Raw genomic sequence first — 26,141 nt, 5'->3', positions numbered from 1 at the left:
ACTCCTCCAGTTTCACAGACAAAGCTTAAGCTAGTCCCAGACTAAAAGACATGTTTGAGCTGTTTTAACTGAAAGCAACTTACTGATATATCTTAAAATATGTCAGTGCCATTGGTTTGTCTCAAGATGCACACCAGTAATGTTTTATTTTTCTAAGGCACGTTTATAAGTTTCTTAAATGTCCTAATTGAACTAAGGACTTATCCTGGCTTAATATATGCCCTGTCTCTGAAACCGGGCCTATAAATGCCTTTACTGTCACTTTTGATCGATTTATTGTGACCTTGCTGAATAAAAGTATTAATTTACAGTGACTATACAGTAAACCAGTTTAATTCACTCACATTATTCCTTTGTTCTGCCCAGGCGCTTCATCCAGATTATCCAGACATTCAGAAGAGCATGACAGTGTTTAAAAATCTCTCTGTGAGTATCATAAGGTCAACATCATGGATTTCCTTTGATTTTCACCAGTATGTAAGCATGAAAGATGTGTGAAATGATGATGAGCTGTTTTTTTTTTGAGATATGTTATCTTTTAGAATGGGATGCTGAGCTTATTTGTGTGTGTTTTTTGTTGTTGTGTCTTCAGGCCCAGTGTCAGGAAGTGAGGAAGAGGAAGGAACTTGAGCTGCAGATTCTGATGGAGTCTATTCGGGGCTGGGAAGGGGAGGGCATTAAGACCCTGGGCTCTGTTCTCTACATGTCTCAAGTCCTCATCCAGAACCACGGCTCTGAGGTGAATGTTATCAAATGACCTATCTTTAAGCATTCCACCAACCATCAGGAACACCCAATATAACAAGCTATATTTACATTAAAGTAGTTAACAGATGATTGGTTGGTAAATAGCTTGTAACATCTTCAAACAGTTTAATATCTTCTTTATGGACCCCTGATTAAAAAACAGATATCATCCATATTAATAAGAGTATTATAAAAGATGCAGTTTTTTTAAAAATGCAATTAAATATAAATAGTAAACTCAAAATGAAATGTTTATTGTAATATCCTGCTTCCTCAGGAGAAAAACGAGCGATATCTCCTGCTGTTTCCTCACATTCTTCTCATGTTGTCTGCCAGTCCTCGAATGAGTGGTTTCATCTACCAGGTAAATGATTTCGCTGGCAGTTTTACCTTAAAAAATGTGTGGTAATATTTGTTACTTTTTTATTGTGTTGCAGTGAAAACCCACCAGCAACCGTTATGTATTTTTGTAGTTAGTATTAGTGCTATTAAGGGTACTAAGAGTGTTATTGTGTGTGATAATAAGAAGGCTTTTTTTCCAGAAAATACCAAATTGTATACACTGTATATTTTAAATGGGTTAGGGTTATTTCATGTTTTGACAATTTAACAGTTATAATATTGACTATTGCTTTAATGTCGTTTTTTACATGATTGCATTTGTTAAATTAAAAAAAAATATTAATAGCCAGTAAATTAAATTCAAAGTAAGGAATTTAATAAATTCTATTAATTCGCATTTCATCAAAGATTGCAAAATCCTGTAGCGACTGGATCTCAGGATTGATATGATTCTATTATTACGCTTTTGTCTCATATATTACCCTATCAGAACGAATCTCTGTTGTTTATTCGGTCATGTATGCTACAAAATGTTGATGGCTTATTGGTTGATTGACTTGCACAGGGGAAACTTCCTCTGACTGGAATGGCTCTTAATAAAATTGAGGACAGCGACACCACAAAAAATGCGTTTGAAATATCTGGTAAGTTTCCCGGCCAGTTGTCCTCATAGGTTTTACATGTTAATATTGTAAGTCGATTGAGCAGTATGATGTTTTTGCATTCAGGAAATATGATAGAGCGGATCCAGGTAATCTGTAATAACCAGCAAGATCTTCAGGACTGGGTGGATCATCTACACCAGCAGACCAAACGCACTTCAACCAGCAACTTGAAACCACAGAATGTACCCTGCCATACGGTGAGAAACATGTACTTTCCACAAACACATACAGTATCATTCAAAAGTTTGGGGTGAGTAAGAAGTTTTAATGTTTTTGAAAGAAAATACTTCAAAAGTCATCAAGACTGCATTTATTTGATCAAAAATATAGTAAAACATTAATATGGTGAAATATTATTACAATGTAAAATATTTGTTTTCTATTTTAATATACATTATGAAATGTAATTTATTTCTGTGACGCAAAGCTGAATTTTCAGCATCATTACTTCAGTCTTCAGTGTCACATGATCCTTCAGAAATCATTCTGATATGATGATTTGATGATCAAGGAACATTTATTATTATTATTAATATTATTATTATTATTATTATTTTGATCAGCATTGAAAATTGTGCTGCTTAACTTTTTGTGAAAATCGTGAAAAAATATTTTGTATGGATTTTTATAATGAGAAATTTCAAAAGAGCATCATTTAATTGAAATATAAATATTTTGGAATGTTATAAATGTCTTTACTAGCCGCGTTTCCATTACAGATTTGCGCAAAACGTATGCGATATTTTCTAAATGTTGATAAAAAAACGATTGCGAAATTACAGTGTTTCCATTAGCCGCAGTTATGCGTCTAAAACGTATTATTTTCCTCTCGAGATAGGTCATTCCAAAAATGATGGCACCTTTGGTAAGTTTGTAAATCCCATCCACCGCACTAGCCATTATTTTTATTGAATGGAGATGTGTGTATTATCCAAACATTAATGGCAAAGAAAGCCCCACTACAGGCTACTTTAGCAGCACGTATATGTGTTTGTGTGTTTCTCCTTCAGATCTGCTTCAAGATCTTCATGATAATGTGGTATTTTTGTGTTTAGAATCTAGTATTCCTGAAATTCTATTGTCTTTTATGAGTTTAATAAAGAACTTTGTCTCTTCTTCTGTCCAAACATGCCGCGCCATCTGTAAAGAATGATCGACTTTTTATGCACGCCAGGTTATTGTGACACATTGTCAAATATAGAGAACAGCAAAATGTTTAAATTTGCATTGTGGTAATGCAGAGGTTTTTTTTACCACTTGGTTATTTTGGCTTGAACGTTTGTTTGTTAGATGAACTGAATTTAGAAATGCTTTTGAAATGAAAAACTTTGCGTTTAATAAACTAAATAATTTTTTCAAATGAAGAAATGGAGAGAGTGCATGCAAAATAATCCATTACCCGAATCCACAAATGAAAGAAAAAACAGTTTATAGTTTATAATTATCTCTTGAACTTATCTGTATTGCTAAAAATGATGGAGTATTGTGAGCTGTTTCCGCTGTCTTAAAGAAAGAAAGAAGAAAAAAAAAACTGCCGGCACCTTCATCGGCCGTGGGTAAAAGAAAATATAGCCTAACTATGAAACTAAATAGGCTACATTTAGGCCTAAATATTAGCCTATAATATTATTATTTTAATTTCTTATGTTGATTATGAAAAGTGAGCAGCATGAGTAAGATTCGCAATATGTCAGGAGACTTGGGGTCAAACATGATTTTGACCACTTCGAGTTTTATTTTCTACAAAGTCGTTCTTAAATTTTTTTTTCCGTTTTGTATAAATTGTATTTTAATTATGCGTTTCATCAACTAATTGCCTGTATATTAAATAAAAAAGCAAACCAAGATCGTCTGGAATGGATTGACGTGTGTAACTGGCCTGTTTACTCGGTTTTTAAAGGGGGGGGTGAAACACTCAGTTTCAGTCAATTTCATGTCAATCTTGAGTACCTATAGAGTAGTATTGCATCCTTCATATCTCCGAAAAGTCTTTAGTTTTATTATATTTATAAAAGAAAAAGGGCTGTACTGAGTCTTTCCGGAAAAAAACAAGCGTCTGGAGGCGATATGATCCAGAATCAAATTCGGAGGCTGAAATAAATTAGGAGAAACAGCAGCAGCAGGACGTCCGTCTCTGTGGTATGTACTGTATTTAGTGGCCTGTCAACATTTGTGTGTCTTTACTCGCAGTTTATGAGGACATGATTCGGTTTATGGACTATTGTATGCGACTAAACCTTAGCAGTAGCAAGCAAAACGGTTTTGCACGTCAGACTAGTGTAACGTTATACATAGAACAACAATGGAGTAACCGTTAGCGCATTTGAATGACGAAGCACGCGATCGTGTCGTTTACTGATGTTTATTCACGCGACGATAGCCAACAGCATAGACATTTTAAGCAGTTTTACTCACTGGCTGCTTCCAAAGCAGGATCGAACCTTTATCGCTGGGACCGCTCCGTCAAAAACACACTTCTTTGGTATGATTTGGTAAAGTCCTGACAGCAGTGAACGGTGGAGATCCACTTTTAGACGCTACTGAAGCGATGTTGTGAAGCTTCCCGTCATTTCTGCTTTCAAATCGGTTCAAATGCAGCGCTGCCTTCCCGGAATGCTGTGCTGAAGCGTTGGAAGTCGCTCGACGTCACTCATAGGAATAAACTGGAGCGCGGCGAGACCATAGGGCGTGTCAGAAGTTTTCACGGATGACTGGATCTGCACCTTGAAAGAGTGTTTATAGGCGTGCCTTTCCTCTCTCGCTCTAGTCACGCGCGCGCACCCTACCAGGAGAAGAGCCCGTACGGCCCATACAAGGACCTTCCGCACTTACTAACGTCAACCCGAGCCATACTCGAAAAAAACTCTCCGAAACTTGTGAGAAACCGGAAGGAGTATCTTTAACACACAAATAGTCCATCAAACGTCCAACATTAGTTTTTGAAACGTTGTCTATGTTTAGGATGGGAATCCAAGTCTATAACAGTGTAAAAAGCTCAGTATGCGTGAAACAGCATTTCACCCCCCCTTTAAGTAAGACTGAAATAATAGCATCTTTCTGTTTTAATACATTTCTTGAATATGTCTTAATTACAGTAGGCTTAATTTTGATATTACTTGTGGCTGCATCAGGGTCCGTCATTATTAAGTTACGTATTTTAAGTTAAGTCCTTATTAAGAGAAAATATATGTTGTTTTAATGTATAAAAGATGCTGTTAAAAACATCTCGTTATTACGACACAATTGAATGAAAAAAACACCTCATGAGAGCGTAATAACTTTTTTTGCCATATATTGGAGTTTTTGCAAAATTGGCGCATCCATTGGGTGTATCTTCAATTTGCAATTTCAATTTTGCGCAATTTGAAGGGTAATAGAAAAGCGGCTAAAGACACTTTTAATCAATTTAATGAGTCCTTGTGGAATCAAAGTAATAATTTCTTTCAAAAAGTTAGAAATCTTTTCAGACTCGTATCTATATTAAAAATGACTGAAATTCAGTGTCACTCGTCTGATCTTCTCCTCCTTCCCTTTCAGCTGCCGTCTCACCCTCTCACCCCGTCCAGGCACTCAGAGAATCGCGGTGTAAGCGGATCTCCAGTTTACCACACTCTTCCTCATCTCTCTTCACTTGGAACTCCTCACAGTGGGATGATGTGGGGGCCCCTTGAACCCCCCAAAACACAGAAGCCCTGGAGTCTCAGCTGTCTCCGACCTGCACCACCCCTAAAACCCTCAGCTGCATTGTGTTACAAAGAGGTATATGTTATAACACATCAACAGCATCTCTAAATGAAGACTAGCTATAAACTGATATGTGTACAGTGATCTATATATGATACATTCTGCACTCTTTTTTATTTTATTTGGATGTTTGCATCTAATTTCTGCATGTCTTCAGGATCTCAGTAAAAGCCCCAAAAGTAGGAAGAACCTCCTGCCCAAAAGAAAACCTGAGAGGAAGCCATCTGATGAGGAGTTTGCTGTGAGAAAAAGTATGGCACACTATTAAATAATGAAAAGTATTTAATTCAAGTTCTGTTAGGGCCTGATTACACCTGGTCACTTCATGTGTTTTTACTGATTCGGATCTCATTTGCTAAAACAGTTCCATAAACACTTGGTCACATAAATGTGTCTCGCAAAACGGATATAAATCCGATATCTTCAATTCCTGAATTTAACTGCTCACGTTCACGTCAACGGAAGCAGCTAATTTCAATAGGAAAGAGAGCAGCAAACACAAACAACCTTCTAAAGTGGTTTGAGTGATCAGATTTAAATCCGTCTCGGAGGGCATTTCTTTGTCTAAGAAGACACTGTCCCTTTACAATAATCTCACTATGCTACCTGGTCACTGACATCTTTTGTGCTCTTCTTGTTTCCCATAAGGCACTGCAGCTCTGGAAGAGGATGCTCAGATCCTGAAAGTGATCGAAGCATACTGCACAAGTGCTAAAACACGGCAAACACTCAACTCAAGTATGTAGTCTTTACCCGTCTCATGCATTCTCTTCTGATTTTTCATATGCATTGAAGAAATGAGGGAGTGAAGAATGTATCCCACATAATACCATCAGTTGTCACAATTTAAATGTGTTTTCAAGTTCTTTCTCAAATACACATTACTGTTCAAATGTTTGGGGTCAGTAGTATTTTTCCTTTTTAAAGAAATTAATTCTTGTATTCAGCAATTATGCAGTCAATTGATCAAAAGTGACAGTAAAAACTTTCTATTGATCAAAGAATCTAGAAAAACATTATATAACACGATAAATGTTTCCCTGGACTACAAAACCAGTTATAAGTCATTTATAACATATTTGTGGCAATACATTGTATGGGTCAAAATTATCGATTTTTCTTTTATGCCGAAAATCATTACGATATTAAGTAGAGATCATGTTCCATGATGATATTTTTTTACAACTTTAAAGGCGATTTTCTCAATATTTAGACTGTTTTGCATCCTCAGATTCTAGATTTCTAGATATAGTCCTACCCTAACAAATTTATTTATTCAGCTCTCATGAGATGTACAAATCTCAATTTCAAAATAATTGACTGTTATGACTGGTTTTGTGGTCCAGTAATACTTTTACAATAGTACTGTTTTACAGTATTTTTGATCAAATACATCGAGCCATAAGGGTCTTTCAAAAACACCAAACACAATCCCAAACTTTTAAATGGTATTGTATTTGGGCTAGAAGGGCCATATTTTAAGTTCTACAAAACACCTTCATCTGTCCTGAAATCTCTGATAAACATTCTTAGTTATGTCTGCAACTTACTGCAACATCTTTTCTGAATTCTTGTGGCATTCGCTATACATGTATGTTGACTAAACTCTCTACCACTATGTTGAACACTTATAATAATTTCTGCTCTTAACAAACATCTTTGTCTCTTTTCTTCTCCCTTCCTTTATTCATTTATTTTTCACCCCTTTATGTTGTCCCACCATTATTATGGCTTTCTGTTATATTTTTATTTCATTTTGTCACTTATATATAATTTATTGGGCGTCATGGGCTCTCCCTCAATTTACTCCTCTTGGTTGGTCCATCCTCTCAACCCACCCGTCCTCTCCAATATGATTGGTTTGATCCCCATCCCTAATTAGCATGGCAGGGCACTGATTTGATGCATAATCATGTGCTGGCTGAAGTTGACCAATCGTATGTGGATGCTGTGGGTTGTCGTAGCAGCGGATTTCCCTCCTCTGACCAATCCGAAGACTCGGACTATGACACTATATGGATAACTCACACAAACAGAATTGGTTCTATGTCCCGTAAGAGCTGCTGCTCGTGTATACACGTCTGCGTTTTCTTTTCTTTGCATTTGAAAGTGACACTTTTAAGCACTCTTTTTGAGTGCTTAAATATAAGTTTTGCAGTTGGGAATATATTGAAGAGATGTTTGACATGAAAGCGCAAGAAAGATGTTTTCACTGCTTTTTGTTCCATGGCTTTCATAGGACAGAGGCTTCACAATTAATAGGGCCCCATCCTAAAATATCTGTGCAATTCAGGGTTACTATAGTTTACTAAAACTGAAATAAAAAATTATAAAATATCAAAACCATTATGGCAAACAGAGTGCATATGAAATGTCTAAGATGAAAGAAATAATCCATTATTTATCAGCTTTAATATATCGGCCAAATGTATTATCGGGGTGATAACAGTAACATTAAAAATGAACATATATCAGCCAATACCGATACGGTGGCTGATATATTGTGCATCCCTACTACTAAACAACTAAAAATGGCGAAAACATACATGCTGATTACTAAAACTTTTAAGTGAAAATGATAATAGATGTTGAAAATCTGAATCAAACCTATTGTAGTATCTCAATGATGCTAAAATAACACTGGTACACTTGATATAGTCTGTTAACCAGTTGCAGTTCAGTTGTTAACCTTACACTGTCAAACTTCTTTCAGGATCAAGGAAGGAGTCAGGCCCACATATGCTTTTTCCTGAGGAGGAGAAAATCATTGTGGAAGAGACGAAGAGCAATGGCCAAACCGTAATCGAAGAAAGGTATGATCACAGCTTTGTGTCTAATTTACCTATTTATTTACTATTAAAATATTGCTACGTTGTCATTCAGGCTAATCTATCATGATTTATGCATATGAAAAGGTCTCAGTGGCTGTTCATGATGATTTCATTGCAGGAGTCTGGTGGATACAGTTTATGCCTTAAGGGATGAGGTACAAGAACTTAAGCAGGTCAGTACACATGCCACACACAAATGTGTTTTGTTTATTCTTAAATGTGATGCCATGTCGTTGAAAGTCAAAATCTGGTGCCGTGACCCGGATGCTCTGATTTTACATCATTAGGACAACAAGAGAATGAAGCGAACTCTTGAAGAAGAACAAAAGGCACGGAAAGAGCTGGAGAAGATTGTCAGGAAAGTGTTAAAGAGCATGAACGACCCATCCTGGGACGAAACTAATTTGTGAGCCCTTCTGTGCTTTTATGAAAATGAAAACCGCATCTGATAATTGTGTGTTCAGTGTAGTCCTAAGTCCTGACCAAAAATACTTGTAAATATTGTGACAAAATTGGACTTGATCCCCTCAGTCACAGTATTATGCCTTTTTTAAAAACCTGATCCTTTTAAGCCTTTTTTGTTTGCCAGTGCCAAGTATCTAGTTGAACCCATTTTCAGATATGCTAATGATATGAGGAAATGTATTGAGGTTGGACATCATCTATCAGAAATGTACTTCTCATCTCTACAGGATCAGGTGTGGTCTGGCAAAGCTGCCAAAAAAACCTTGCCGTTTGATCATTTAGTTCACCGTCACAGATGTCATTGGTTTCCAGTCTAAAACTGGGAGTCTCAGGGATGATAGACACACTGTACCTACAAATGTTGCCAGGTCTTCATCACTGCCTGCGTCCTCTGACTTTCAGAATCATTAGCCAATATGTTCAATAAGTGATGACATTCAGTCGAATTTTTCCAATGGAAAACCTTTCAATGCAATACTGGAGACAAATCTGAGGGAACTAGTCTTAAATGATTACATTTCAATGTTGCTTTTACAATAACCTCAGTTTTAATTTCGTCCGGTTGATCTTTTGCACCTTACAGCTTGTATCTTTTTTTACTTTTATTATGGTCTTTTAACCCTGATTGTGCGTTCACAGATTTTCGTTTTTGTACAGAAATAATCCTTTATTGTATTTAATGCTCAGAAATGTGCCTTTTTGGAAAGAGATTTCCAGAATTTTGTCAGCATTTCTAGCTCTGTCGGCATTTCAAAAAACCTTTGTAAGAAAACTGTATGCAAGATTTATTTTAAATTTAACACTGAATCTGTGGTTAGCAACTGACAGATTACGAGTCTTCTATGTTGTCTGTCTAATTTATGTATTTAAATGAAATATTGTCTACTGCAAAATTACTGTGTATTGTGAAATTTTCAGATAACCTCGACTACTTTCTCTTCCCAAAGCACTCTCTCTATCTTACTCTATATTTCTTGCTGATTCAAATAAATAAATACAAATTCTTACTGTGACTCTTTGAAAGGCATATGCGTTGCCTCATTCCTTTCTTGCTCTATATTAGTGACATGAGAAATCAAATTTGCCTTGTTCTTTTGACATATAGGCCTACTAAGAGGTATTTGTACCATTAAAATATTCTGGAAGTTCCATAGCTTAAAACAGTTTGACGTTACGTGGGAAAATATATATTTGTATATTACTGCCTTCAGAGCAATTCATCAGAACATAGACATTCGGTCCCTTCACGGCTGACATTTGCCTTTTGTGAGAAACTCGTATTTCTGAGAAAAAAATCTGTATTTCTTCCCTGAGAATTAGACTATAACTTTTTTAAGAAAAAAGTCAGAATTACAAGTTTATATTGCATCTGAGTATTACAAAATTGTTTTGTAAAACAAGGCACAGTGTAATGAAGCCAGAAGCGAGTTTACAAAGAAAGTTTTGACCGATGAAGCAGCGGCCAACTGTCACAAACAATGATCAATCTGTCAATGATTTTCAATTCATAATGTTTTGTCTGTAGATGTCAGAGAGCTTCATATGGATATAATGTTTTCAAAACACAAACAGTGCCTAAAGTCATCATACCCAGGGAAAATATTACATCCTGTAAAACACACACACACACACACACACATATATATATATATATATATATATATATATATATATATATATATATATATATATATATATAAGTTGTATGCACATTATAACCCTCATCATCAAAGAGAAGATGACATTTTAAAACATTCTACACTACTTTTGCCTTAAGGGGGGGGGGGGGGGGGGTGAAATGCAGTTTCATGCATACTGAGCTTTTTACACTGTTAAAGACTTGGATTCCCATCCTAAACATAGACAAAGTTTCAAAAACTAATGTTGGACGTTTGATGGAGTATTTCTGTGTCAAAAATGCTCCTTCCGGTTTCTCACAAATTTCGGAGAGTTTTTTTTCGAGGATGGGTCCGCTTTATGTCGACAGAGCGGAAGGTCCTTGTATGGGCCGTACGGGCTCTTCTCCCGGAAAGGTGCGCGTGCGTGTGACTAGAGGCGAGAGAGCATACGCACGCCCCATAAACACTGCTCTCAGGTGCAGATTCACTCGTCCGTGAACACTTCTGTCACGCCGCGCTCCACTTTATTCCTATGGGTGAAGTCAAACGACTTTAATTCACCCGCACAGCATTCCGGGAAGGCAGCGCTGCATTTGAACCGTTTTGAACGCAGAAATGACGAGAAGCGTCACAACACCACTTCAGTCGTGTCGCAAAAGTGGATCTCCACGGTCACTGCTGTCACAGGACTTCACCAAATCAACAAGAAGTGTGTTTTTGACGGAGCGGTCCCAGCGATAAAGGTTCGGTCCTGCTATGGAAGCAGGCGGTGAGTAAAACTGCTTCAAATGTCTGTGCTGTTGGCTATCGTTGTGTGAGTAACCAGTAAACAACACGATCGTGTATACGTTACTTAATTTATCAATGGAGCATGCGATCTATGGTGTGTGTTTAAGTACATTTGTTTAGTTGACCAATATAGGTGTCAGTTTGTTTATTGTAAAACCACACAAACATAAACCTAGCGTTCTCACAACGCGTGCTTCTTCATTCAAATGCACTAACGGACTCCATTGTTGTTCTCTGTATAACGTTACACTAGTCTGACGTGCAAAACCGTTTTGCTTGCTACTGCTTAGGTTTAGTCGCATACAATAGTCCATAAACCGAATCATGTCCTCATAAACTGCGAGTAAACACACACAAATGGTGAGAGGCCACTAAATACAGTACATACCACAGAGACGGACGTCCTGCTGTTGTTGCTTCTCCTGTTCAATTTATTTCAGCCTCCGGATCTGATTCTGGATCATATCTGTATTCGTTGAATCTGGGTAGCATTTTCTTATCCACGCTTGAGGACGTCACCGCTTTGTGCGCGATCGTCATTCTTAAGCTCCGCCCACACGATACTTCTCCAGGCGCTCGTTTTTTTCCAGAAAGACTCGGTGCAGCCTATATTTCTTTGATAAATATAATAAAACTAAAGACTTTTCAGAGATATGAAGGCTGAAACTGAGTGCCCCCCCTTTAAATTATCAACTTGCATGTTATTTTGATAGTTAAAGCAATGCAAAAACTTATGTTGATACAACATGTTTTTTGTTTGTTTGTTTGTTTTTACAGTGTGAATGATTATAAAACATCTAAAAACTAGAATAACAGGATTGGAAAAGTCACCAGTCCCCTGATTTAATACTTCACAGAGCCACCTTTTGCTTTAATTACAGCCATACAGCCAATTGTGTCACTACACTTCACCACAGTGGAAACACAATTGTTTTAATTTTTGTTTAATTATTTAAAAATTTTAACACAAAATTTTAAATACCAACATTAAACATTGTCTCTATTTTCTCATCTTGTTAAAAATGCATAAAATAGCACTATATTTAAACATTTACTCTCCAAATTCAGCCCCATTTGCAAAGCATGATGGGAAGTGAATGTCCAGTTTGTTCGGGTTACTTGATTGAATCATGTTATCTGAAAATAAAAACATTATGTCAAAGAGTAACGGTTTTATGTCAATATATCATGAAGCAGTTACATTTGAACCAGAAACCTGTTAAATCAAGATGAGTTACTTAAATAATGTGAACAGCATCATGTAATAATTTTTTTTGAGTGAGGAACAGCTCAAAAGTGATTTGAGGTATTCAAATGCTCATCTGGACAAGAATCATTATGGAATAATGTGCTGTGGACAGAAGAAACTAACATAGAGCTTTTTTGTTCACAACCAGAAGCACTTTGTATAGTGGAAAAAGAACAGCGATCCAGGAGAATAACCTGCTCCCTTTTGGTTTACGGTCCGTCATGCATTGGGGCTGTGTGGCAAACAGGTACTGAAAACCTTGTTAAAGTTGAGGGTTGCATGGATTTCGTGCAGTATCAGCAGATTCTTAAGCATAAGGTTCAAGAATCAGTCAAGAGGTAATAAAGGTATAGTAAAGGCCATCTGAAGCAAATGGATGGGTTTTTGTGAGAAAAACATCCAGAATAATCTGTAAAATATCTAGCTTCCGCCATACCGCCTGCAGTATTCAATATGTGCAGAAAGTTTAACGTCTCACAGTTCGAAATGCTTACGCTTTATGTCTGACATCATACGTCAGACCAATTATGCTTTTTCTTTTAGTGGTGGATGGATTTTGAGCTTTAAACTCGTGGGCCCCATTCACTGCCATTATAAAGCTTGAAATCGTCATGATATTTATTAATATAACTCTGTGTTCATCAGAAAGAAGAAAGTCGTATACACCTAGGATGGCTTAGTTGAGGGTGAGTAAATCATCATAAAATCACAATTTAGATTTTAAAGAGCCCCTATAATGATTTAAACTTAAACCTGTTATTGGGAACTCCCAAAACAAAAATGAGAACCTTTCAAATGCCATAATAGGCACTTTAAAGTTAACTAATACATTCAATCTGATAGAAAATCTGTGGATATACTTGAAGAGATTATTGGCGCTCACCACAGAATTTGAATCTAGGTGTGCAAAGTTAAAGATGAATGGCTGTAAGTAAAGCAACAGTTGGCTCAACAAAGTATTTTTTTTAAATTCTGTTTTAAAATGTTATTTTCACTGCGATGATGAGGGTTATAATGTGTGCATACAACTAAAAAATGTTAGACATAATTCATTTTATTTTCCAGGATATAATGTGACATGTTTTCCACAGAGTATGATGACTTTACTCAAGCGCTAGTGAGTGGGTGCTGATATTGTTTCCTATGCTATAGTGTTAGCCAACCATAACAATGGCCGTTTACTAACATATGCCTTGTTCACTTTTAAAAGACAGAATATCAGTAAAATGCTATTGTCTTGTTGCATGTGATCGGCCTTAATGGAATCATTGCTGTCTCAATGAAATTCAATGTAAATTTGAATCAAGACATACTTTTGAATATTCTCTGAACCATTTTTAAAAAGTAGTAATGTTTCATTAGCAGACTAACTTTCAACAAATCTATTTCTATCAACAGTTATATTAATATTACTGGAAGAACGTCAGTTGACGACTGGTCTTTTACAGTGGGATGGCAAACTTCAGCTGTTCATTTAGAAAATACAGCCCAAGCCCTCTAGACACTGCCCACAGAACAGACATGGCACAAACCTTCTTTCTGTTAATTCCTCTATTGTTTCATTCCCATTGTCTGTGGTAATCCAGGGCAGAGATGGCAACAGATGCAGATGGAAGCTGCCGAACAAAAAGGCTGAAACTCAAGAGAAGTGGGTGGATTTTGTATCCTATTTTTTGTGTACACATAATGTGAGGGGTGTTCAAATGTTTCTCTTACTTTCTCTCCACATCAAGTTATTCCTGTAAAGACAGAAAGGAGAAAATGCATTATTTCAGTACCGTCTCTCCGACTAAACTCAATATTCATTTGCAATCTAAATTCCTGGCTTGACGTCTCTTCTGCTGTTTCTTTTATTTATTTGTATTGTAAGAGAGAATATCTGGATTATGATGAAAATGTCTCTGGTGTGTTCATGCTTTTAGCATTGTTAGAGATGTTGGCACAGCAATATTTCAACCCACAGGGCTGCTGTGCAGGTGTGGCAGAACCTCTTGTGTATGTCTCACATCTGTTCTTCCAACATCGCTACTTCCACCTCCACCCTATTATGGCAAACAATGACTCGCACCAAACGCTTCCAAAGACTCACAATCCTCAGGGACAGCAAGGCATTGTGGGAGATTTAATCACTGGCTGAGGCTCATGCAGAAGAAGGCAGGTTGTTCTTTTGTGTAAGAACTGAGGCGACTTTGACATTTTGAGAAAGACTGACGTTTAGGACACATTTACATAAGGACAAAGCCTAGAGAACTGAAGAGAACGGCACAGAGATGCAGAAAATGTTAAATGTCACTTAATTGAGCCGCTCTGTGTGTCTCAAAAGTTTTAATTGTGTTAACCAAATCAAATTCCCAGCTACACTGACTGTACATAGACTGTCAGACAGTGATGAATGGCCTCTAAAAAATATATTCTACATATTGTGTCATACACAAGGGCAAGTGTCACTTCCATTTCTACTCACACAATACATTGTGCTTGTCACATCCTTAGTCAGGATAGACAACATATTTAATTGTATGTCTATGAAAACAAAATGATGTACTATTGTTAGAAAGTTTGGGGTCAGAATGTATTTGAAAGTTTTTAAATGAAGTCTCTCATGGTTACCAGGGGGGCATTTATTTAATCAAAATTATAGTAAAAACTAATAATAAAAAATATATTTTAATATATTTTAAAATGTAATTTACTCCTGTGATGGCAAAGTCTTCAGTGTCACATTATCCGTTATAAATCATGATTTGATTATCTAGAAACATTTATTATCAATTTTGAAGTTTTGCTGCTTAATATGTTTGTGGAAACATAGTGGAATAGAAAGAAAAGCATTTATTTGACATATAATCTTTTTTTAACATTGTATGTCTTTATTGTCATTTTCAATTAATTTACTGCACCTTTAATGTAAGAGCCGCACTCCACCGGCCTCGATACACTTTAAAAAATGCTGGGTTAAAAACAACCCAAGTTGGGTTGAAAATGCACTAACCCAACAATTGGGTTGTTTTAACCCAATGGCTGAGTAGTTTTAACCCAGCCATTGGGTTGTCTTAAGCAACATTTAACCCAACCGCTGGGTTAAAACAACTCAACCGTTGGGTAAAATCAACCCAATTGTTGGGTTAGTGCATTTTCAACCCAACTTGGGTTGTTTTTAACCCAGCATTTTTTAGAGTGTAACGATTCAGTGCTTTAAAATAAACATTATGTCTACTACGTGTGTGAAATTAATAGAGACATTGTGCTGCGTCATCTGCGCCCTCACAGCTCTCCTTCAAAGTCAAGCGCTTGCTCTTTACCGCCTTCACTGGATTGCGCACGCACTTCCTCCATTGCTCATTTATATCAAATCAAATAAAATACTGAAGTTTTACGGAAATGGGTCATACCTGAGCAGCTGAAGTAAAACCTTGCTTAATCAAAGATGCACATTTATTGCATGGACGGAGCAAACACATTTGTAAGTGTCTAAAATGCATACGCACAGTTCTGATGAATGATACATGCCATCTAACTTGATGTCATTTAACTGAACATACTAAAGAAACTGCTAAAGTAACTACAACATTAACATCACTGAAATAAGTGCACACAGTTTGTCTATCAACCAGGTGCCTATACCCAACACTGTCAGAAAAAAAGGTACATTGCTTTCACTGGGGCGGTACCCTAATGTACAAAACTGAAAAGGTACTAATATGTACCTTTAAGGTACTAATTCTTACTCTTAAAGTTCTGCTATGTACCTTTTAAGGTACTATTATGTACCATTTAGGGGTTAATAAGGTACAAAGATGTACCTTTTCACTTTTGTACCTTAGGGTACCGCCCCAGTGACAGCACTGTACCTTTTTTTCTGAAAGTGAAAGATTCACAGCCCTACCTTTTATAAAAGCTCAAGAGATATGAAGAGGTTTTAAAATGTGTATTTTGTCTTACTCAGGTATTTTTACTTGTTAAACTATTCTACCAGGTAAATAAGACATTGCAAAAATATTTTTGTAATATCTATTTGTAGTGTTTCAAAACATTAAAAATGTGTCTGTCTAATTGGTTTTGTCTGTAAAACTTCGACCTGACCTAAGATGTTTACAGGTCCTTCTAAAAAAAAATTGCATATTGTGATACAGTTCCTTTCCATAATGTAATGCTAAAAGTTAAACTTTCATATATTTTAGATTCATTGCACACCAACTGAAATATTTCAGGTCTTTTATTGTTTTAATACTGATGATTTTGGCGTACAGCTCATGAAAACCAAAAATTCCTGTCTCAAAAAATTAGCATATCATGAAAAGGTTCTCTAAACAAGCTATTAACCTAATCATCTGAATCAACTAATTAACTCTAAACACCTGCAAAAGATTCCTGAGGCTTTTAAAAACTCCCAGCCTGGTTCATTACTCAAAACCGCAATCATGGGTAAGACTGCCGACCCGACCCTGTCCAGAAGGCCATCATTGACACCCTCAAGCGAGAGGGTAAGACACAGAAAGAAATTTCTGAACGAATAGGCTGTTCCCAGAGTGCTGTATCAAGGCACCTCAGTGAGAAGTCTGTGGGAAGGAAAAAGTGTGGCAAAAAACACTGCACAACAAGAAGAGGTGACCGGACCCTGAGGAAGATTGTGGAGAAGGACCGATTCCAGACCTTGGGGGACCTGCAGAAGCAGTGGACTGAGTCTGGAGTAGAAACATCCAGAGCCACCGTGCACAGGCGTGTGCAGGAAATGGGCTACAGGTGCCGCGTTCCCCAGGTCAAGACACTTTTGAACTAGAAACAGTGGCAGAAGCGCCTGACCTGGGCTACAGAGAAGCACCACTGGATTGTTGCTCAAATTTTGCATGTCATTCAGAAATCAAGGTGCCAGAGTCTGGAGGAAGACTGGGGAGAAGGAAATGCCAAAATGCCTGAAGTCCAGTGTCAAGTACCCACAGTCAGTGATGGTCTGGGGTGCCATGTCAGCTGCTGGTGTTGGTCCACTGTGTTTTATCAAGAGCAGGGTCAATGCACCTAGCTATCAGGAGATTTTGGAGCACTTCATGCTTCCATCTGCTGAAAAGCTTTATGGAGATGAAGATTTGGTTTTTCAGCACGACCTGGCACCTGCTCACAGTGCCAAAACCACTGGTAAAAGGTTTATTGACCATGGTATTAATGTGTTCAATTGGCCTGCCAACTCTCCTGACCTGAACCCCATAGAGAATCTGTGGGATATTGTGAAGAGAAAGTTGAGAGACGCAAGACCTAACACTCTGGATGAGCTTAAGGCCGCTATCGAAGCATCCTGGGCCTCCATAACACCTCAGCAGTGCCACAGGCCGATCGCCTCCATGCCACGCCGCATTGAAGCTGTCATTTCTGCAAAAGGATTCCAGACCAAGTATTGAGTGTATAACTGAACATAATTATTTGAAGGTTTAATTTTTTTTGTATTAAAAACACTTTTCTTTTATTGGTCTGATAAAATATGCAAATTTTCATGAGCTGTATGCCAAAATCATCAGTATTAAAACAATAAAAGACCTGAAATATTTCAGTTGGAGAGCAATGAATCTAAAATACATGAAAGTTTAATTTTTATCATTACATTATGGAAAATAATGAACTTTATCACAATATGCTAATTTTGAGAAGGACCTGTAGACTGTGTGTAATTTGACATGTAATGTGACTAAGATCCAATGCTTATACTTTAAACTAAAAAAATTTCACCTGGTAGATAATAAAATGAGTAAAACCTAAAAATTAAATAGACTTTCACTAATGGACAGACCCAAGCCATATGCACCAGAATAGACTTGGGATAGTAAGCAATCACCCAGAGCACCCTAGCAAACACTTACGGTGTGTTCACACGGGGCGTAGGCGTTAATGATGGAGGGCGTGGCTGAAGCTTGGTGCTGACGCAATTGTCATAGTGACAACAGCCAATCACATTAACTTACTTGCCGCTTGGACCACAACCCAGCACAAAAAAAACCCTTTTTTGACAGCTAGTTTGTGAGACGAAATGGATGCCAATTTGGTTGTATGTGCGAATGCGATTGCCCGTGTATTTGTTGTCAGTGCACTGCACAGGTGCTCGAAGCTGTTGGTTATATTCAATCCTAAAAAAGCGCAGACAGTGGGAAGAATATCACGTACTGGTCCGGGAGCTGCGTCTGGATGGTTCACGGAGCAGTAATGAACGCAATTGGCTAGCGCCTGCTCTAGGATATTTGCATACGGCAATCTAATTGGATGATGCCTGCGCTGGCGCTTGAAAAGTTGAGAAATCTTCAACTTCTGCCGCTTGCAACGCGAGTGAAGCGACGTGACGGAACCCACAATTCAGTTCGGCAACGGATGATGTCACCCATTCAAAGTAAATGGGAAGCGTTGACGCTTACGCCCCGTGTGAATGCGGGGTTAGCAAAACCCCATAAGCCACTCACCTTAGCAACTGCCTAGCAACACCTTGTCAACCACCCGTCCACTACTGGCATTGTGAATGTAGGTCACTGTGATTTTGCCAAGAAAGTCATGTTCCTGGATCAACATTGTTACTGTCTGAAAATGTAGTCTGAACCCTATCTCTACCCCTAAACCTAACCCTAGCCATAACTTATAAAAATCAGATGGAAATGATTAGCCTAGAAATCTAGACGCACCCTAGCGGCAGCAAATTTTATCTGCCCGCAAGTGTCGTCTAGGAACTCTCAATACCCTTCTGAGCTGTATTCCCCTAACTCTTGCCAGACCAATCACATCGTGTATAGAGTCGGTGGGCAGGGCCATAATGACGACGGCCGAGTTGCGTTTGCGTGCTTCTAGTAAACACAGAAACTGGCGAACGGCGGCGGTCTTTTGAATCAGGTTTGACCGCGACTCTGGAAGACTTGGAGTTAAGCTTTTCTCTGAGAAAAGAACAAAGAACGGCACTGAAGTCATTCTTAAAGAGGGAAGATGTGTTCGGGCTTTTGCCGACCGGATACGGCCAATATTTAATCTGTCAACAAGCTCTGCTTCACCTTCGTTGCTCTGGTTGGTTGTAGCGCTATCCTATCGAGTGCAGAGGGAGTTTGAAAGACAACCGTTTATCCCGCCCCTCGGATTCAGCCCTGTCTATGGTGAGTTTCCAGACCAAACATCTTGATGTGGGTCAGGCTTGTCAGGCTAGGAAATGATAGGTAACCTGACATAAACTCTAAATGTGTTCCTCAAATCTGATTGGTTGATTGGAATGTTGTTCCAAGATCATTCAAAAATGCACATGGTGAAATCATGTTGACCGTGAGATATAGTAGCTTAGTTCTTGTAGTAAAATGTATGAGACCAAACACTTAAGTCCATGATTTGATTTCAGTCATGTTTAAATACGTCAAGCGCAGGCTAAAAAGTTGATTCTATACCATGGTGGCCTACTCTGTATTCCTGCTTGACTAAGAACTTGCGTTTAAACAATTCTTGAAATCAGGTCTTAAACCCCATTAGACTGAACAAAGCTAGATGAAAGACAAAAAGCTCTGTCTCCGTTCCATTTATGCCACCAGAGGGTTAAGGTTGTATACTCTAGGCCTTATAAAAGTGACAGGTGAAATTTCATTCTTTTATGGACGCTGACTGCCCTTCATTGACTTACAATGGAAAGCATATAATTTTGCAGATGTTGGTGAAAAAGCTCAAATGCCAGCCTCTTTTCAAACTGCCAGACCTGCCTTAGTCCACAGATGAATAATGGATCAGTCACCTTTGTCTACTGCTGAATATTCTTACATAAATACAAAGACTCATAAAACGCATAAAAGAGCATCTAATCCATCTTTTAACGCACAGATCAAACGCTGCGATAACTCAGTGCAGAGTCCGTTTTTCTTAACGACAGGCAGGTAAATGAAGAACACCTTTGTGCTCGCTCCTGTCTCTTTTGTCTGGAACAAACGTCTGATTTACCCCTGACTGCTGTCTTACGTGTTTCGCTTGGTTTCTGTTAACCCTTCCACCGAGGCGAAAGGCTAAAGAGAGTATATGTATTCGATATGTGAACACATGGGGTTTTGGGTAAAGACCCCAGTGATTTTAAGGAGATTTCTGGATGGAAAGTCAATGGGTTGTTTGGGAAGCTGATCAAGGTTATCTTTCTCTCACAACCAAAAACACACTTCTTTGGTGACGTTATTGATTTTGTCAATAATTTTTTTGGTAATTTTTTTTACAAAAACACAAATCCTCCTTCTCAAGCAAGTCCTATGCGAACGAAGCTGATCGATGCAATGGGCGCTCTTGCTCTCGCTCAGGTTGATGTGTGCACGCGCTCTTCTGGAGAACTGCCCATACAAGGAATTTTGCACTTTATGACTTCATGCAGGGCCAAATAGCCTTTTGGCTAACTCTGGCATATTGACAGAAATGTTTATTAATATGCACTGTCCCTGTAAATAAATAAATAAATAAATAAATAAATAAATAAATAAATAAATAAATAAATAAATAAATAAATAAATAAATATACGGGAAAAAAACCAACATTGTGAAACTTATATGAACCCTGAAAGAGTGTGTTTGGCACAGACAAAGAATTTTGAAACTTTGGCCATGTGGGAATCCAGCTCTTTAACAGTGAAATGGCATTAGACATCAATCAAAATTAAGAAAATGTTCTTAATGTGGAAATAAAGTGCCTAACAATTTTTTTTAATAATAATAAAAGCATTTGTTGGGTAGGGTTAGGGATTGGTGTAGGGAGGGCTTTTATTGTACCATTAAGATGGCATCCATTTAATAATTTAACTCTCTGGTGTTCTTCGGTCATTTTTCTGTTTTAAAATGTTAAAAATCACAGCTTCATCGGAATGATATGAAACTTGGTGACTTTTTTAGCATTAGGTATGTAAACACATAAAACAATTGGGTCATGATTCGAGCATGCTAATTGGTCGTTAAAAAAAAGCAGCGTTCATTGTCTTCAGTCATAAATGACCGACCATAGGAAATGAATGGGAAATAGGCAAAACCACAAAAATTCTCTGAATATTTGTGTGTACAATCTACAAATCGGCCACAATGCTGAAAAACACACAGAAGTATATAGATGACACTCTAAAACATCAATTGAACATCAAACATATTGACACAGCCACTCACACACACATGCACACTTATACACACGCTCACACCCATGAAAAACTGAACCTATGAACCACATTTTGAATTATTAAAAAACACATCTTCATCAGAATGATATGAAACTTGGAGACTTTTCTAACATTAGGTATGTTAACACAAAACAAAATTGAGGGCATGATTCGAGCATGCTAAGTGGTTGTACAAAAAAATACCCCCACTTGTGCTCTTCGGTCAAAAATGACCACCATAGGAAATGAATGGGAAATCTGCAAAAACACAAATTTACAGAAAAAAAAATTCGAACTATTTTTTATAAAAATAGTATGTTATATTTTTTTTAAATATATATTCAAATCCATCTAAAAAAATATATTACATGACATAAAAAGTGTGTTGAAAAGTGAACTAGGGAATTCACAAGCCCCTCCATATAGAGATCTGTCTAGTGGATTACACCCATGGTTGCATAATTTCTTAAATAATTCCAAAAGTTAAAAAAAAGCTAATCTGTCTTCAAATATTTTTTTTAACCTAAAATACTGATATATAAAATTAAAATAATAATAATAATAATTTAATAATTTTAAATGGCAAAAATAGACAATAATTATTGCATAAATATTAAAAAATACCATCAAATCATCTCAAAATACAAAATTAAAAAGAAAAAATATTATTGAAGAAAAATAAATTGCATTGGTTTTACTGGGGTGGAGGAAGTTTATTTTTTAGGTGTCCGACAACCAATGCAACCCCTTAACAAAGAGCACCAGATGGTTAAGTAATAAATATAATCATTTACATTTATTATTGCTATAATTACAAATTGTTATTATTGCATTTGCTTGGTGTAAATAGCATATATCACTATTTGTGCTTAAATAGAAATTATCTTTAAGAAAATATGCTATTTCCACTGAGTGTAAATAGAATTTATAACTTTTTGAGTTGAAATAGAATCAGCTTTTGCACTTGGTGTAAATAGCATCTATTGTCTATTGCTATTTGCACAGTATACAGATACAGAAACTTCATGATAATGAGCTTAGTGTGGAAACATTACCAAAATTTAAGTTAGTATTCATGATGACGCTGATAATGTGCCCCTTCACTAGTCTAGAAATCTAGACGCACCCTAGCGGTAGCAAATATAATCTGCCGCGAGTGTCGTCTAGCAACTCTCAATACACTTCTGAGCTGTAAATGCCAAACTCTTGCCGGGCCAATCACATCGTGTATAGAGTCGGTGGGCGGGGCCATAATGACTACGGCAGAGTTGCGTTTGTGTGCTTCTAGTAAACACAGAAGCTGGCGAACAGCAGCTGTCTTTCGAATCAGCTTTGACCGCGACTCTGGAAGACTTGGAGTTAAATGGGGGGTGAAAAGCTGTTTCATGCATACTGAGCTTTTTACACTGTTAAAGACTTGGATTCCCATCCTAAACATAGACAAAGTTAAAAAAAACTAATGTAGGACGTTTGATGGAGTATTTCTGTGTTAAAAATACTCCTTCCGGTTTCTCACAAGTTTCGGAGAGTTTTTTTCGAGTATGGCTCGGCTTGACGTTAAAAGATCGGAAGGTCCTTGTATGGGCCATACGGCTCTTCTCCCGGTAGGGTGCGCGCGCGTGGCGAGTGAGAGAGGAAATGCACGCACATAAACACTCTCTCAGCTGCAGATCCAGTCGTCCGTGAACACTTATGTCGGTTATAGTCTGCGCCGCGATCCACTTCATTCCTCCACTTTGACATTAAGCGACTTCAACACTTCATCACAGCATTCCGGGAAGGCAGCGCTGCATTTGAACCGATTTGAACGCAGAAATGATGGGAAGCTTCACAACATTGCTTCAGTCGCATCGCAAAGTGGATCTCCACACTCCAAGAAGTGTGTTTTTGACGGAGCGGTCCCAGCGATAAAGGTTCGGTCCTGCTTTGGAAGCAGCCGGTGAGTAAAACTGCTTCAAATGTCTGTGCTGTTGGCTATCGCCGCGTGAGTAAACATCAGTAAACGACACGATCGCGTGCTTCGTCATTCAAATGCGCTAACGGTTACTCCATTGCTGTTCTATGTATAACGTTACACTAGTCTGACGTGCAAAACCGTTTTGCTTGCTACTGCTTAGGTTTAGTCGCATACAATAATCTATAAACCGAATCATGTCCTCATAAACTGCGAGTAAACACACACAAATGTTGACAGGGCACTAAATACAGTACATACCACAGAGACGGACGTCCTGGTGTTGCTGTTTCTATTTCAGCCTCCGAATTAGATTCTGGATCATATCTATTAGCTGAGATCGATAGAAGGGTTCCTCCACGCTTGAGGACGTCACCGCTTTGCACATTCGTCATTCTTTAGCTCCGCCCACACGATACGCCTCCAGGCGCTCGGTTTTTTCCGGAAAGACTCGGTACAGCCCATATTTCTTTTATAAATATAATAAAACTAAACTTTTCGGAGATATGAAGGGTGCAATACTACCCTATAGGTACTCAAGATTGACATGAGATTGACTGAAACTGAGTGTTTCACCCCCCCCTTTAAGCTTTTCTCTGAGAAAAGGACAAAGAACGGCACTGAAGTCATTCTTAAAAAGGGAAGATGAGTTTAGCCGACCGGATACGGCGAATGTTTAATCTATCAACAAGCTCTGCTTCATCTTAATCTTGCTCTGGTTGGTCTAGCGCTATCCTATCGAGTGCAGAGGGAGTTTGAAAGACAACCGTTTATCCCGCCCCTCGGATTGAGCCCTGTCAATGGTGAGTTTCCAGACCAAACATCTTGATGTGGGTCTGGCTTGTCAGGCTAGGTGAGGTTGTGAACTGAAGTTAGATTGTAGAAAATAAATGTGAGAAGAACGATTATAAGAATTAATTAATAACATTTAATTTTCACTCCATTTCATATGTTATAGCCACATTGTCATGAAGATTAAATCCAACAGTGTCATTTGTGCTGATTGTTTTAGGCTATATGCATCTAGTAAAATCCAAACGTAGCTCAAAATGTATTAAAATAAAATATCGCTGCCTTACTGTCACATCGTTCACAACGGGAGCGCAGGAGGAGATGGCGCGACTACATGTGATAGCCTACTACAGAATAGCATGAAATACGCGTTTATTAGAGAACTGCACAACACAGTGTAAAACGAAATATTTTCCTTAATGTAGGCTACATATATCATAAAATGTCAAAGTCTGCAAATACAGTCATGAAGCACATTCGCTACTCATCTTCAGTCCTCCTAGCTATTAACTGTTACGGTGTTCATTACAAAACCGTAATGAAGAAGCATGTGTTCAAACATTTTCGTCTTCAATTTCCCCATACAAATTAATTCTGTGATTTTGTGGAGGTGTTAACGATCAGTCTATTTGTTAAAAACATAAATTTAGAGACAGAGTGGAGTACACATTCTGCTGCTGACTGTGCTTTATAAAGGGATGTTTGCGCAGGTTCTGGTGTACGCATGGTTTTATAAATCAAATATTTTTTTGTGCGTACGCAAAATCTAGCTTTTGTACATACATACACTTTTAGGATGAGATCTATGCAAAGTTTTATAAAGTTTTTAACATTTTATGAGACCCCTGAGCTGTAAAAAACAAATTCTGGTTGGGCCAATCACATCATATATAGAGTCGGTGGGCGGGGCCATAATGACGTCGGCCGAGTTGTGCTTGCATGCTTCTAGTAAACACAGAAACTGGCGAACGGCGGCGGTCTTTTGAATCAGCTTTGGCCGCGACTCTGGAAGACTTGGAGTTAAGCTTTTCTCTGAGAAAAGAACAAAGAACGGCACTGAAGTCATTCTTAAAAAGGGAAGATGTGTTCGGCCGGATACGGTGAAAGTTTAATCTATCAACTAGCTCCACTTCACGTTGCTCTGGTTGGTTGTAGTGCTATCCAATTGCGTGCAGAGGAAGTTTGAAAGACAACAGCTTATCCCACCTAGTGTTGCACGATATACTGGTACTAGAAAAGTATTGCGATACCCATCTATTACAAACGGTACGATATGGACTTTTTAGACATGAGGTAATTTAACACTGTCATGACACTTTGCAGACTTTGCTTGTTCATGTGTTTTGAAGGAGGTGTGGCTTTCTGGAGAGGGGGCTCTAATACTCTCAAGGCTATTGCTAGCCTCTCCGAAATTGCCTGCAATGCCTTTTAATGCATTACCTGGAGCCAAACCTCTTTTTGAACCTTTATTTTTAACAGTGAACCAAACATTTGCAATCCAAAACCACCAAGGTCCATTTGTAAATGAACTTACACTGTTCACAGTCCGACAGCTTCCTCTCAGCTTCAGCTCCTTTATAAACCTGTTGCCCTATATGCCGAACTCCTGCCCTCTGCCCTGGACCTGGATAGTGATCGTTTCAAAATGACATGTTCTGTGGGACTGCAAGACGCCTTATCTCGTCTCTCTGAACAAACTGCCATCATTCTCTGTAGTTGTGCTTTAAAATATGAAATATATAAATAAAACAGAAAGAAAGACGAGCGGCTATGGCGCATTGCATACACCGGGTGCTCTCTTTCATATGGTTATTGTGCAAAATAG

General features: G+C 37.9%; 1 protein-coding gene and 1 long non-coding RNA gene across 4 annotated transcripts in view; both read left to right on the top strand.

The window, feature by feature from the left end:
• Positions 1-9,807, top strand: part of arhgef7b (Rho guanine nucleotide exchange factor (GEF) 7b) — a 41,725-nt gene extending 31,918 nt beyond the window's left edge. For 2 of the 3 annotated variants that reach the window (XM_067441071.1, XM_067441069.1), the window contains exons 11-22: positions 367-426; positions 593-739; positions 1,025-1,111; positions 1,655-1,733; positions 1,818-1,951; positions 5,292-5,513; positions 5,656-5,749; positions 6,147-6,236; positions 7,381-7,551; positions 8,212-8,311; positions 8,448-8,502; positions 8,617-9,807. In XM_067441071.1, coding sequence (XP_067297172.1) covers positions 367-426; positions 593-739; positions 1,025-1,111; positions 1,655-1,733; positions 1,818-1,951; positions 5,292-5,513; positions 5,656-5,749; positions 6,147-6,236; positions 7,381-7,551; positions 8,212-8,311; positions 8,448-8,502; positions 8,617-8,739 — 1,362 coding nt within the window. In that variant the 3' untranslated portion in view covers positions 8,740-9,807. The remainder of the gene's footprint in view (positions 1-366; positions 427-592; positions 740-1,024; positions 1,112-1,654; positions 1,734-1,817; positions 1,952-5,291; positions 5,514-5,655; positions 5,750-6,146; positions 6,237-7,380; positions 7,552-8,211; positions 8,312-8,447; positions 8,503-8,616) is intronic. The other variant, XM_067441070.1, reaches the window with a different exon arrangement.
• A 1,245-nt stretch (positions 9,808-11,052) lies between these two features.
• Positions 11,053-26,141, top strand: part of LOC137073937 (uncharacterized) — a 189,382-nt gene continuing 174,293 nt past the window's right edge. The window contains exons 1-2 of the long non-coding RNA XR_010904831.1: positions 11,053-11,182; positions 14,038-14,099. This is a non-coding gene — a long non-coding RNA (uncharacterized lncRNA). The remainder of the gene's footprint in view (positions 11,183-14,037; positions 14,100-26,141) is intronic.

The sequence above is a fragment of the Pseudorasbora parva genome, chromosome 4 (genome assembly GCF_024679245.1).
Source record: "Pseudorasbora parva isolate DD20220531a chromosome 4, ASM2467924v1, whole genome shotgun sequence".
In the NCBI taxonomy this organism is placed as follows: Eukaryota; Metazoa; Chordata; class Actinopteri; order Cypriniformes; family Gobionidae; genus Pseudorasbora; species Pseudorasbora parva.
The sequence above is the reverse complement of the archived record's forward strand: the minus strand, read 5'-3'. Positions and strand labels throughout refer to the sequence as shown.